This window comes from Eptatretus burgeri, chromosome 11 (assembly GCF_056783735.1).
Source record: "Eptatretus burgeri isolate ZD-2024b chromosome 11, Ebu_testis_v1, whole genome shotgun sequence".
NCBI classification, from domain to species: Eukaryota; Metazoa; Chordata; class Myxini; order Myxiniformes; family Myxinidae; genus Eptatretus; species Eptatretus burgeri.
In genome coordinates this window covers 12746319-12760333 of record NC_140971.1, presented here as the reverse complement: position 1 = coordinate 12760333, position 14015 = coordinate 12746319, and the positions used below count along the sequence as shown (strand labels likewise).

Below are 14015 nucleotides of genomic sequence, written 5' to 3'. Positions count from 1 at the left end.
TGATGTGCAAACCTTTTTTAAATTTCAAGAAAATTGGATCATTTCTTATTGCTGATTTTGCTTCTCGCTCAACACTATGTCCGTACTGCTAGACGCTTAGTCTGCCTTTTCAGCGCTCTGTTCTGTTGCAACCACCACCAGCTCTCGCTCCAGAGGATTCACTTGAACTTTAAGCTGAAGACGCAGAACTCCAGCAGAACTCTCAGAACTGTGAACCCCAAGAACTGTTAACTGCACTCACTCCGTCCCCCAACGTAGATATTTAAGGACCTCTGGTAGCTTGTACATGTTGCTGCGTTTGAGCCCGGGGAGTAACTGCTGAAATTAATCTGTCCAGGTTCTTCCCGACATCTTTGTTCTTTGTTCCTTTCACACTTCTTTCTACTTTTTTCACAGTTCTCTTTATTCATTCTAATTCTTGCTTTTTCTTTGCTTTCATCTCTTTTCCTCTCTATTCCTCTCTTTCCTTAGCTATCTCTCCAAGGAGAACAGTATTCTTGCAGAAATTTTTCTGTAAGGCCCACTTGGCTACACCTGGATGTGTTTGAGGGTTGTGGAGTAGCGACTGAAACCTGAATCCGATCCAGGTTCTTCCTGATGACTCCAGCTTTGCTCTTTACTTCATCGGGTTCCTTCCTGGTCTTGTGTTTAATTTTCTACCCTCCTCTGCAACTTCAGGATGCACGTGTTCTTGCAGTAACCTCCTCCTAGTTGTATTCCCAAAATCCAGGTTGACTGCTCGCTTCAACCCTTTTGTTCCTCGCTTCTCCCATCTATGGAATTGCCTTCCAGAGGTTCTTCTGTCTCACTCTTTCCTCCAAGACTCATTATCTTTATTACCCCGATTAACCCTTCCTGACGCAGCCCTGTTTATTGCTGATTTGAGTGTTTTTTGTTTCTCTCTCTCTCTCTCTCTCTCTCTCTCTCTCTCTCTCTCTCTCTCTCTCTCTCTCTCTCTCTCTCTCTCTCTCTCTCTCTCTCTCTCTCTCTCTCTCTCTCTCTCACTCTCTCACTCTCTCACTCTCTCACTCTCTCACTCTCTCACTCTCTCACTCTCTCACTCTCTCACCCTCTCACCCTCTCACTCTCTCACTCTCTCACTCTCTCACTCTCTCTCATTTCCTGCCAGTTATCCCCAATCGTTGCCCCATTATCCCCGATGTTAATTTTACCTTGCTCTTCCATGATCCTCTCTGTTGTAGAAAAAGAAATTTGTTTTTCTTCCTGCACAGAGTGCACAATTTACTTCTTGGAACTTGTAGTATTCAGTGCAGCAGATTAAAAGGTCTTTGTCTTTTATTTTCTCTCTGGTTACCCCGTGCTCGGGAAGCGAAAAATGGGGTTAAGTGTACTGTCTATCTCTCGGTCTATCTACAAACGTCAGTTTATGATCAAGGAACAACTTAATTTAAGTTGAATGTTTTATTTCGAACATGAATCGGAACACGAACCTGCAGTTAAGAAATACTTTCGCTCTGAAATTGGTAAATTGTGCAAAATCTCATCCGAGTTGTGCATGAGAAGGGAGGAGGAAGATAATTCTTTACTTTATCTGCCTGTCTGGCAGTGAAACAAAATTTGAAAAAACATCATTCCAAACAGGAAACTTACTATTTTTAATGATGTCAAAAAGGAACACAAACAACAGGCACGAATAACTGATGTAACGTGTTAAATAAGGTGGTGTCTAAGACATTGCGTCAACTTCTGAGAAAAGTGTTTTTTTTTTTTTTCTAAAACCTTTACAATCTTTATTTTATTTCAATGAATTATACTCTTGAATGAATTATAGTAGAAATTAATTAGAGTAGAACACAAATCGCCTTCTTCGCACTTTCAATAACCGTCTGTTTAGCAGTACTTGGACAAAATATTGCAGCATTTTACGTCATCTGGACCAATCAAATTTGCCACTCTCAGACCGTTCCAATGTCCTTTTTTTAATCAAAACTGTGCAGGGCAAGGGGCTTTTTGAACTGTCCAGTGCTTCATGCTCGTGGTGATGATGGTGACCAACAGTGATAAAACTACTTCTCGTAAATAATAATAGTAATCATTCCTCGCTCCGTGAAGATCTCTCTTCAGCACTTCTTTGAGGTGTGGTATTTATATCTCAGGTTCACACTGTAAGCTCAGAATGCTTTTTTGATCTTCTAAATGAGCTGGAAGTCTGCTGGGGGCTTAACGGTTAAGGTGGCTGGATTAAGATCTTGGGTGTTGAGTTTGAGCCCCTGTCCATTCCGTTAAAAAAATACACCAGGCGGTGTCATCCTTCCGAGGTTGGCAAAATGAGTGCCAGCTTACTGGGAAGAATGAGCCATTCTAGCATCCTGTGTCGGAGTGGCAACCCATCCAGGTTTGTACCCCCAAGCCACAGAAAAACTGCCTGTTTTTGTTAAGAAATAAGTGGTGTGTTTTTTGGTTTTTTTAAATGGTTTTTATAAGTAGGCCAATGTGTCTAAAGAATCAAAAAGAGTGGTTCTTCTTCTAAATAAGTTGCAATAGTGGAACTGCAACAGAGGGGGCGCAGGTGGAAAGCCAATCCCTGGCGCGACGAACCCTTGCTGCACCCTTGATTAACACAGACGACATGTTGACGCTTGTCAACACCCACACTCACAACTGAGCGAATGAACATCTCAAGATATCGAGAACAAACAGGCACACCTCGCCCACTGATCGCGCCATTCAATTCCAGTTTACCGGTGCAATCCTAACGCAATACAATTAATACTTGATTGTGATTCTCTTTTGTACTGTATGTCATCATCAGATACAATAATTCTCGACTCACAAAGAAATAATAATTTTGCAAATTCTCTGTTAAGATTTAGATTCCTGACACCGTCTCTTGATTGGAAACCTATTGGAACTGTCGCAGTTTCATCTTTGCATGACATGCTTTGAAGGTGTTCACATTTACCCCAAGGTTTTGCGCAAGTCTTTGCATCAATAGCAAGCGAGTCCTGATCAAGCTGAAGATTATCAGCCACGACGAAGGGGCTGCGATGTGTGCTGGGAAAGGTCCCACGCCTCGAGTTGTGCCACGGAGGTTCCACCCAGCAGGAGGCGTCACGCAGGTGCCACGTTCCAGCACTGGGTGCGTCTAGTGCCACATACAAAGGCCACTCTCGCCATACTCGGCTTGAAGAACAACACGTGAAAAGGGTGCCATTTTGGGGTTTAAACCCCAGACACAGGATTCCTGCGTCCTCCAGATCATCGTGCCACCAAGCTCTGCTCCTGACGAGGTTCTTCGATCACCATCGGCTCGTGCGCATCATCTTGCGGCTCGAAACCCTCGACTCGTGCAGGTACGTTCGAACACAACTTTTATTATGACCACGAGATCCGGGTGTTGAAGACTGGAAGGGGTCTTTAAATGAATCGATCGATAGCTGAATTGGCGGACGCTGAGTTAGGCAAACGGCCCAGAAAGTGTCACGAGTGGGAAGGAAATAACACACCAGGAAGGAAAGAAACGCGTGTTTGTGCATAACACAACATGCATAAGGAATAGCATATACCTTCCTCCATGCCGTCGAATGAATTGAGGCGTTTGGAAATTGTGAATTATCCTGCAACATGCCTTTGGATACCGCCTTAGCCATCGGTGCACTCCACAAAAAGGACGACTGGTCTCATTGGGACTCCATGGTACGTATGCTTTGCTGGCGAGGTGACAATTAGTTTCTGCCTTCGGAAGTATGTCCGTGAGATTTGACTTGATTCGTTTTGACACAGTGACATTTGACATTTGACACAGTGGAGTACAGACTCGACGTGGTCGCTTTCCTTGTGCGCAACCCGAGGTAGCGCGGTCTCCATCGTGCCGCGATGTGCTCGCTGCGCCCCCCTCGCAATTCAGGAAATCGCATGCGACGAGCATTGTTGCTCCTGTTGCATTCCTAAATCGGCGCACCGAACATCCGGTGGTATCGATATCACAACACCCGCTGCCACCAACTCCTTTGGGTTGCGCGGACGCACAGACCCTTCGATGCTGCTGCATGACACTCTCACTGCGAACCGTGCGGCCAAACACGATCGGGCAGTACGTGCTGACCGATCCATGATAGACGAAGAATTGAGTTCTGGGAAATAATCTGGGTTGGTGAAAATTATTTGGGTCAAGTGGGCCTTGGCGTGGAACGTCAGCTCAACGAAGCAACCCGATCGCAGCGTATTCAGTGAGCCTTTTCCAGCAAACTGAGCCTCGGTCCTTGGTATTCGATTACCTCCAGGCATCGTGAGCTCCGATTATAAACATCAACGATCTCACATTACAAACACAACAATTGGATGTCCTGTTCGTGTGTACCCATCGTTTCACACAAAGGGGCGACGGGTTATCTCGGTTGACTGCGTGTTCTCAAGCCTTTGTTGTGTAAGCATGAGGCACTGGATGTTGGACGTTTCGCTTTGGGGACATCTTTCTATAGTGCGTGCAACCTCGTTCATATCCCCTTTAGTTGTTGTTTGTAAAACAGGCATCTATTATGTCAGCGGTCATTGGATGGCAAGGTCTCCTGGTATAATTTGCAACAGTCGACCTTTGTTTGGGCTGTCACGGTGGCCTTGGGGTAAGCATGGACACATGCCTCAAAGTCTAGCCTGTGTTTGAATCCCGACCCAGATAGAAGCTGTCATCCGGTATTTCATAGGAACGGTGATTCATCAATGTGTGTGCCGTCACTCCGATGGACGTTGAACAGGGCATCCCATATGCCGGCATTAGTGGTGGACGTTGAAGATCCCACAGTGTCCTTCCCGATGAGTGAGTGATCTATCCCTGACGCCATGAACAGATTCCATATTTCTGCCCTATCTACTGCTGGGAAGGAAATGGCAAACCACCCAGTGTAACCCTTGCCAAGAAACTGCTTTGTCAGCACCGACGTTCCACAACAGAGGACGGTTCATCCGAATGAGAAAGGACCGTTTTGCGGACAATGCAGCCAGATCCTGGATCCTGCCATTGGTTTCATACAAAATGTAGATGTTTTAGTCTTCAAAGAGGTCTGAGGAGTTTGACCTTTAGCGGCTTGGGCACGTGACGTTGCATAACTCCCGAAGAGGGCGGTACGCAAATTTCCGAAAAATTATTTTCTATAACCTTTAAAATCTTTATTTTATTTCAGTCGAATTATACACTTGAACACCGGAGGGCACAAATTGTCTTTTTGTCACTTTCATAACCCTTCCGTTTAGCGGTACTTGGACACAATGTGGCAGCATTTTACGTCATTCTGACCAATCAAATTTTCGCTCGCAGACTCCACCCACGTCCTTGTTTCTCAAGACTGCACGGGGTAAGGTGTTCTACGAACTCTCTAGTTTATTGTGTTTTTGTCCGATTTTCCGAGTTTTACCCAATTTACCGGACCTTGTTGTGGTGCGTTATCAAATTTGTGTCCTTGTGAGTGTCTGGCCAAACTCTCCAAAGCCTCAGCCAGTGAGAGTACCCATTATGTCTGATCTGACAAGTTTCTCATTCGGCTTTCTTTTTCTTTGTGATTCGACATTCCTCATTCGATCTGACGTGTTCTTCAGTGTTCACCATCCATGCTCCTTAACGTCCCTCTATTTGCTTCACCCCCCCCTCCCTCCTCAAAAAATAAACAAACAAAAACAATTCCATTTAACTCCTCAAAAAACATCATGAACTCATTCTGCCTGTATTTCCTTCATTTCTTCTTCTTCTTCTTATTCTTATTCTTATTCTTATTCTTATTCTTATTCTTATTCTTATTCTTATTATTCTTATTCTTATTCTTCTTCTCACAAATACTCAGTTCTTCGACTGTCTCCGTACCGACAGCATGACTTTCCTTCGTGCCTTCAGTAACCCCACATTTCATCCCTTTCGTGATGTCAGTCTTTATCTAAATATAAAAGGAGCCGTGCGTGTGTCCGTGTATGCGAGTTCCACCCATTGGATGACTCTGCGAATAATTTCCATATTTTACACTTTAGAACACTTTTGCATTAACCCCCCCCCCCCTTCTCTCTCTCTTTCTCAAGGAGCGCTTTTATTGTTGAGGTTACGCAAACTTGGTTTTATTTCTGACTATATAGTCTTAAAATTGTGACAGGTTTCTGTGAAATCGGTGATGGCATGATAGGGGAGCAGAGGGCGATAAATATTCCGCCGTTTCGATGTGTGAATGCCCATTTGCTTTTATGAGCGGGAGGAGAGAGAGAGTAAATTTGGGACAGCTTTGGAAGGGGAAGGTTGAGGATTTGGAGTTGGGGGTGGGGAAAGCAAAGATGAGACAGAGTTGGGAGGGGGAGGCTGAGGTTTTTTTCTTTTAGGAGTTTGAACAAAACTTCCGGTTCCGGTTCCGGTTTTTGAGGCGACGGTTGGTTCTCTCAGGGGTCTCTTCCGACTTTTCAAAGAGAAGTGTTTGGTCGTTGTTTGTTGTGTTTTGACTGTTTATTTTGTTTCTTCCAAAATCGCATGGCACGTGACGTTGGGCGACGATTTGTTAGGGTTAGGGTTAGTTAACATGTTAACTGTGTGTTCCTAGTTCGGTTTTGTTTCAAAATTTGTGCTTTTTGGTGAGTTTTTGTCGGTCTTGTCATATCGGGTTTCCCTGAGACCTACCCGTCCTTATTACCATCAGTTCTTATTTTCTCCACTTGTCCCTCTACCGACCTTCTATCCCACCCAACCATATATATACCCTCTGTTTCATGTTTTAAAATATAAAAAAACACTTTTTTCCCCCTCCTCACCCCTTATCCCCATGTAACCACGTGACTCAGTGTTCTGACTCTTCGTCCTCCTTCCTCTTTTGCCAATCGACAATATTCTACTCTTGCCGACCTACATTCTCCATACACCTTCACGATTTTTTTCTTCAACCTTTCCTTCAGCTAATCTTTATCAAAAATATAAATTAAAAAAAATTACAAAACGGTCTCTAAAAATGTTCCAACTTCCTCTTTCATACATGTGGTTCTCGGTATTGTATCATAATTCACAACTCTTCTTTTTCTTCTTTAAAAAAACTGTTTTCAATGAGACTATTCTTTCATCCCGTGTCTAAAAAGTCCCACTGTCACAACGTTTCTTTTCTCTATTCTCTTCATTCACCTTTATCGCATCCCTCACGTAATGTCTTGAATTGCATCGCTGACTTTAAAGTTTAAAAAAATCTCACTTTGCAATGCATGTTCGTGTTCCATCAATCATCCGATTTTTCCAACTTCTGTGCCAATTCACCCCACCTCCTTAAATCTACCTCCTCCTCCTCCTCCTTCTCCTCCTAACCCCTCACCTGTTATCCCCTCTCCTTAGGGGGATTATCTACATCTTAGCCTTTTCTCCTCCTCATCCAGCCCTCTCCTCTAGCTCTTCTGCAATCCCGCACACCCTGTCAACGACTCTCGCGAGCTCCCCCCCTCCTTCCTCATCCTACCCTCCCCCTCCCCTGCACCCAATGCCTCCTCTTCTCCCTCTTCCTTAACAGTGTGGACTTCAAATATCTTGGGCCCTCACTTTAACCTGACAGTTCTTTCCATACAGGTTGCCACTGACAAACCAGACATAATTTGTTTAACAGAAACTTTCCTATTCAAGATGCCTCTGACTCCCTCATATCTCTCCCTGGTTACTCCCTCCTCCAGTATGACAGACCTGAACCTCATCCTGGTGGAGGAGTTGCTCTCTTCATCAAAAACTCAATTCCTCACTCTCCATGCACTGCCCTCACTCCCCCACACCCCCAGGTATACCTCTGGCTACGGCTTTCCCTCCACTCGCACCTCATGTTTATATGTGTGTTGTACCGTCCACCAAACAGTGATGACTCCATTTACATCTCGCTCGTCGAAAACGTGGATCAACGTCTATCCTCTCATCCGAACTCTCTCATCCTTATATGTGGTGACTTCAATTGTCATCATGCCAGTTGGCTGGGTGTGGGTACCTCTCTCACCTGTCATGGCACTTCAGCAAAAAGCTTCTGCGACTCATTGGGGACTGACTCAATCTGTCAACTTCCTGACCCGGATCTCAACCAACATTCCTCCAGCTCTTCTGGGTCTGATTTTGACAAATTTCCCTGAAAAGTTTTGCAGTTCTTCCTCCAGTCCAATCAATTCATCTGACCACATGCTTGTCAAAGTAGCCATCTCTCTGGCTGTTTTTAGAGAACCACCTCAGCGCCTTTGAATCTGGCATTTCACTCAGGCCGACTGGCAGGGACTTCAAGCAGCCATCAAACTTCCAGACTGGTCTCCCATCTCCACTTTCTCCAACATCAACTCGTCCTGGGAATTCCTTCAAAGAATTTTTTCTCTCTCATGCACAGATTTATCCCCTCTCCTCTTCAGTTGTTCTACCCTTCCTTCCACCCATGGTGCACTGAAGCTTGTGGTGAGGCAGTTGTCCTGAAACAACTTGCCTTCCCCTCATGAAAGGCTAATCCAACTGAGGGGAATCTCACTTCTTTCCACAAAGCTCATAACAAGTGTGTCTACCCTCAGGAGAGCTAGGAAGCAACATCTTTCATATCTCATCTGAACTTTCAAATCTCTCTCCCTCCTCCAAATCATGTTGGCGTCTAGTTAAGTCTGTTTCAGGTGTATGTTCCCCCTCCATCCCTTCATGCAAATCCTCCGTCGTGCAAATTCCTTCCTTGGCACACTTGAGCTCCTGACCACGTACAAAGCTTTCATCCACAGGCAGATGGAGTAATGCTCTCCCACCTGGGCTGGTGCTCCTGCCTCTCACCTTTCTCGGCTTCACGCTGTGGAAATCAAGGCATTTAGCATCATTGGTATCTCCCACGATGAGACTGAGTCTTTGGGTCTTTCACTCTCGAACCACAGGCAGGTTGGTGGTCTTTCTGTCTTCTACCATCTTCTCTCCAGCCTCGGCCCCCCTGCTCTATTTGCGATATGTCCTCCCCATATTTCCGCAGGGTGATCAAGGTCTGCTAGTAACCCCCTTGTGGTAAAACTACCAAAATCAAGAATCGCTGCTCACCTTCACTCTTTCATTCCTTTTTTTCCCAACTTTGGAACAAACTCCCACACTCTCTTGAATCCCACTCTTCCCTCCACGTCTTAAAAACATCTGTTCACCAACATCTCTGATCTTTCCCCATCCAAAACCACGATCTTTTCTATCCCCGTTAATCCAGCCCAAACCCACCCCTTTCAAATTCCCTGCTTTCCTTCCTGAAAGTCCATGTTCGTGTCCATCTTGTTTACCCTGTGTACTCCTTCCTATCCCTCTCCCATAGATCTCATGTCTCTGTTCCACACTGTTTTTTACCTTTCCTCTCCTGTCCCTCTTGTCCCCTGCTTCCCCTTGTTATACATTCTGTGGTAGTGTTTCTTAAAAAAAATAAAAAATGCATGTGTAAGTTTACTCATCGTAAAAATGTAAGTGTGTGTGTGTGTGTGTGTGTGTGTGTGTGTGTGTGTGTGTGTGTGTGTGTGTGTGTGTGTGTGTGTGTGAGTGAGAGAAAGACTGTAGTGGGGTGACGTAACCACCTGAAAGGTAATGCCTAGTGTGTCTGAATTGGGGATAACAAGAATTCAAATATGCAGAGGTTATCACACACAAACATCAACTCGCCTTCACATCTATTGAAGGTGTTAAACCCCTCCATATCAGTGTGCACCCCTCGTCATTACCGACATGCCAACGTCCTCCCAACCTCACCCCTTCTGTGTCCCCAAATTCAGCATCCCACCATCTCATGTCCTCCTTCTCTGCTTCCCGCCTTCCCCCTTCTCGCTACCCTAATACCCACTCCACCCCACTTTCCCCCAAACATATGGCCAACCTCAAGACTGAACTTTTAAACATGGCTCCTTCCTGAAAAACCTGGTAGCATCTTGTCAGGTCAGCTATCTCTGGAGTATGTCCCACCCCATCCATACCTTCCCTAACTTCAGATGGCAGCACAGCCTCCTCTGCTCATGAGAAGGCCAAATGGCTCAATTCTGTGTTTGCTTACAAATTTTGTTTCCCCAACCCCTCACACTCTGTGTCTATCCTCCCCAGTCACATCCAACATCTCCTGCACTTTGTGCCTTTTTCACCTGAAGAGGGGGAGAAGTTTTTGGTAACCATGGACTCTGATTCTCCATCTGGACCAGACAGCATCAGCTCTTCTTTTTCTGCATCTTTTTAACACCCACTATTAACCCACCTTTTATTGTGGGGTTCGTCGGGGGAAGCTTGTTCCAAGTCCTCATGAACTGGCTAGCCAGGCCTGATGTTCGACGAGTTAAGGCAGGATTTTGTAATTTGGCCATGGTGTCGGCGATAGCTTGCCTATATTCACGAAGGGCAGCATGGGATCTTTAACATGCATCAAGGAATGCTGGCAGACGGGACGTCCGTTTAAAGGGGAACCAAAATGCTCAGACCACCGCAACGCTAATCTATCCCTCAATACCCTCCAAAATCGATAGGATGTGTCTTTTTTTAATTTCTGAATTGTAAAGTTGGTAAATTTGCGATTAAAAGCCAAAATCTTCTACGTCTTCAGATTAGCTGTGCTGTCACACACGGAAGTGGACTGTCATACCTGTACTGTCTCCAGCTTACATTGCTGTATGATTTAATTCAAACGGTGAATAATTTTCGATTTTACGGCCATGGCATGAATACAACATGACCCTTGGCACAAGTGGCGTCCTGGAAAAGTATGAAACTTGTATACAAGACACCTGGTCAGCCTGCGACAGCAGGACAAAGCATTCGTCACGCATTTTGTCCGTGGTGTCCGAGTGTGCCTGGGCGGTGTTGGATGTCAGGCAATGACAGGTGTTTCTGTTTGAGTAGTATAACTGATTTATCAATTAATACAAAATCCCTCCCTTATACAGTAAACTGTAAATTGAATGAAAAACCAAAACTTATACCAATCAGTGGTGAACATGTGACCAGCGTTTTCATTTTCACAAACACTTCCACCTTCATGGTCTGAATCGCTCGCACAAGGCTCGAAACGATACGGCTCGACAATTCCCCTGAAAGCGTTTCCATCACGAATTTTGTCTCCAACCGTTTCTTCAAATTCCCACTGATCAGTCTCAACATTCTGAGAACCTTGTGAGTTGCTAATGGTGGTGGAATCAGTATCTAAATCCGAGCTTGAAATACACAGTTTCTCAATGTGAAGCCGCCGTTTGGATCAAGGTGAGTTCACAATGTGACGCCACTGTCGAAATCGAAAATCAACACTAGGGTTTTTCTTGGGATCGGCCTATGCCATCCAAGGGCAATTAGACTCATGGCTTACTGACTTCCTCTACTCCCGTATCCAAGGCGTTGGTCTCAATGGGATCCTCTCATCTCCCCTGTCTGTCAAAGCTGGAGTTCCCCAAAGGCAGTGCTCTGGACCTTGTCCTATTCCTAATCTTCATGAATGGTCTTTCTGACTCTGGAAATCCTCTTTACCACTGTGCTGATGACACCACCTTCTGCCATAAGACACCTCATCCTTCATATCGGAAGGCCTTTTCCCTCTCTATAGACCTCAATAGAATCACGAACTAGTCAAACACTTGAAATATGTCTTTGAATCCTGAGAAATCCCACACACTCACCATCTCTCTCCGAAAGGACCGTAACACAAACCCTTCCATCCATTTTCTCAACAATCCTCTCGAAGAAGTTCAGTCACTCAAACTTTTGGGCCTCACAATCAGCCATATTCCTTTTTGGCCAAAGCACATCTAAATTAATCTCCAAAGTCAGTCACTGACTTGGCATCCTCTGTTGTGCAAAATCCTTCCTTGGCACATGCAACCTTTTCTCGACCTACAAGGCCTTTATCTGCAGCTTGATGGAGTACTGCTCTCCCCTATGAGCTGGAGCACCTGCCTGGAATCGCCCAGGATGAAGCTGAGCCTCTTGGCCGATCACTTTCACGTTGCATACGTGTCGGTGGTCTCTCCGTATTCTACCACCTTCTTTCTGGTCTTGCACCCTCTGCCCTTACCGTGCTCTGTCCTGTCCCCCCCCCCCCCAGGTTTCTGCAGGGTGCATGCCCAGTAACCAGTAATCCCCTTCTGATGACATTACCAAAATCCAATCCAGACTTACTGCTCACCTCCACTCATTTGTTCCTTTCTTCTGCCTGTGGAACCAACTTTCTCAGTTTGTTCAATCCCATTCTTCCCTCTTGGGCTTCAAGAGTGCTTTACACCACCATCTCAGACCATCCCCCATCCACAACCATGATCTTTTCTACCCCCATTTACCCTCCCCAAGCCCACCTCCTTCCTGGTTTCCAGTTTTTCCTTCCAATTCCGTGAGTGAGAGTTTGCAGCTGTAGTCGTCGTATTTACCTCCTCTGTTTACCCTTGCTCTCATTCTTCCCCACGTCCCTTGCAGTATTTCTCCAATTTGGTAGATTTTATTTTATTTTATTTTTTTTTAAATCGGATTTTTTTTAATTTTTTGTTTTTTAATCGGAAGTGCCAATAGCAGTTTATTGTACAACATGTGGAGATGGAGTATTTATTTATTTATTATTTTGGGCGTGCCTGGTATGATATCCCTGGAGGCAAAGCACACCTGCAGACAGCCTGAGCTCCTTACAGGCTCCCAGAAAGGTGCAAACACCTGAGTTTTTGTGTGACAATCTTTTTTTTGTTTGTTTACGAGTAAATTAAACTTAAAAAGTTTTTATTAGAAAAAGTGATTTCAAGTCATAGACGATATACGGTTAATTGGAAAAGGATATTGCAACTTGAACATTCATTTGTTGCATGCAATTTTGTACCACACTGTGTTTAGCAAAGACATGCATACCTGAAGTCGGTTTTCTTGTGCTGGTGTGTAAGATGGTGTTAAGTCATTGATTCCATCAAGGTTATAAATGTGTCAGCCACTGATTCTATTGAGTCGAGAATAAACAAGCAATATGAGTTACCTTACAATGAACTTCAGCATATGAATGAGGAGGCCATTAGATCCAACAAGCCTGCACAATGGCATCCAACCTATAGTTGTTTGTCAGTGCTCTATATACTTTAAAAAGTCTGTATACCTCGAAAAGGTAGACCATTGTGTGCCAGCACTAAGGCTAAATTCCCTCCATATAGGTGTTAAAGGTCTAAGTGAATGTGCCATGAGATTGAGCGCATTCGAAGAATGGATTTGGTGTCGGAGATGATGTGTAAACGTACTTTTTCTGTGGAGTGTGGATAAAGCACAGGAATAATGGGCAAAATGGCCTGTGGCCAAGTTTCCTTGTGTTTGCTTTTGTTGCTGCACCACGTGACGCCAAACTTGTCTCTGCACCTCAAACTTGGCAAAGTTCAACATTCGGGTCACATTTCCATTTGAGTTTCATCATCAGGGTGAGCGAACATCGGTGATATTATTTCCATGAATACTCGCGTTCTAGTGTTAGAGTGGGCAAGCCACAAACAGTTTGCTGAGTGGGTTATCTGCTGGTAACAAACAGAAATTGTGAGCAATAATGAACTGTGTTTCCCCATTGTCTCCGGTCACTCACCTGCATTTGATTTTTCATTTATTTATTTTCATTGATTTATATTTTCAATTACGGATGCTCTCAGATGGTTCTGTGATCTTTTTTTTTTCCTGGTGTAATGGCTTCGATGTCCATTGGTACACAAAATTACTATGCTTCCCCAATGTCTCGGGTCGCTCACCTGCATTTGATTTTTCATTTATTTATTTTCATTGATTTATATTTTCATTTGTGGATAGTGTCCAATGATTCTGTTAATTTTTTCCAGTGTTCTGGCTTTTGATGTGTTTTTGATTCTGATTTTTGATTTTGATTTTGAAATTTTTTTTGATTTTTTTTTTTTTTGATTCTGATTGGCTTCCAGTGTTTGATGTACATCTGCATGCAAAATTTCAGCTTCCTCGGTCACCCGGAAGGTGGCAATCTTTAATATCAGTCAGTGAGTGAAAGAGCTTTATTTAATATTAGCAGGGTGTGCTAACACATTGTGTAAGCATACAAAACGTGCTTCCCCATTGTCTTGAGTCGCTCACTTGCATT

The 14015-nt window shown here is 44.4% G+C and overlaps 1 protein-coding gene across 1 annotated transcript in view; it reads left to right on the top strand.

Moving 5' to 3' along the window:
• Nucleotides 1-3570: 3570 nt before the first annotated feature.
• The window catches only part of MBP (myelin basic protein), a 48440-nt gene continuing 37995 nt past the window's right edge, over nt 3571-14015 (top strand). The window contains exons 1-2 of the mRNA XM_085845227.1: nt 3571-3657; nt 5276-5312. Of these exons, the coding sequence (XP_085701353.1) occupies nt 3586-3657; nt 5276-5312 (109 nt within the window). The 5' untranslated portion in view covers nt 3571-3585. The remainder of the gene's footprint in view (nt 3658-5275; nt 5313-14015) is intronic.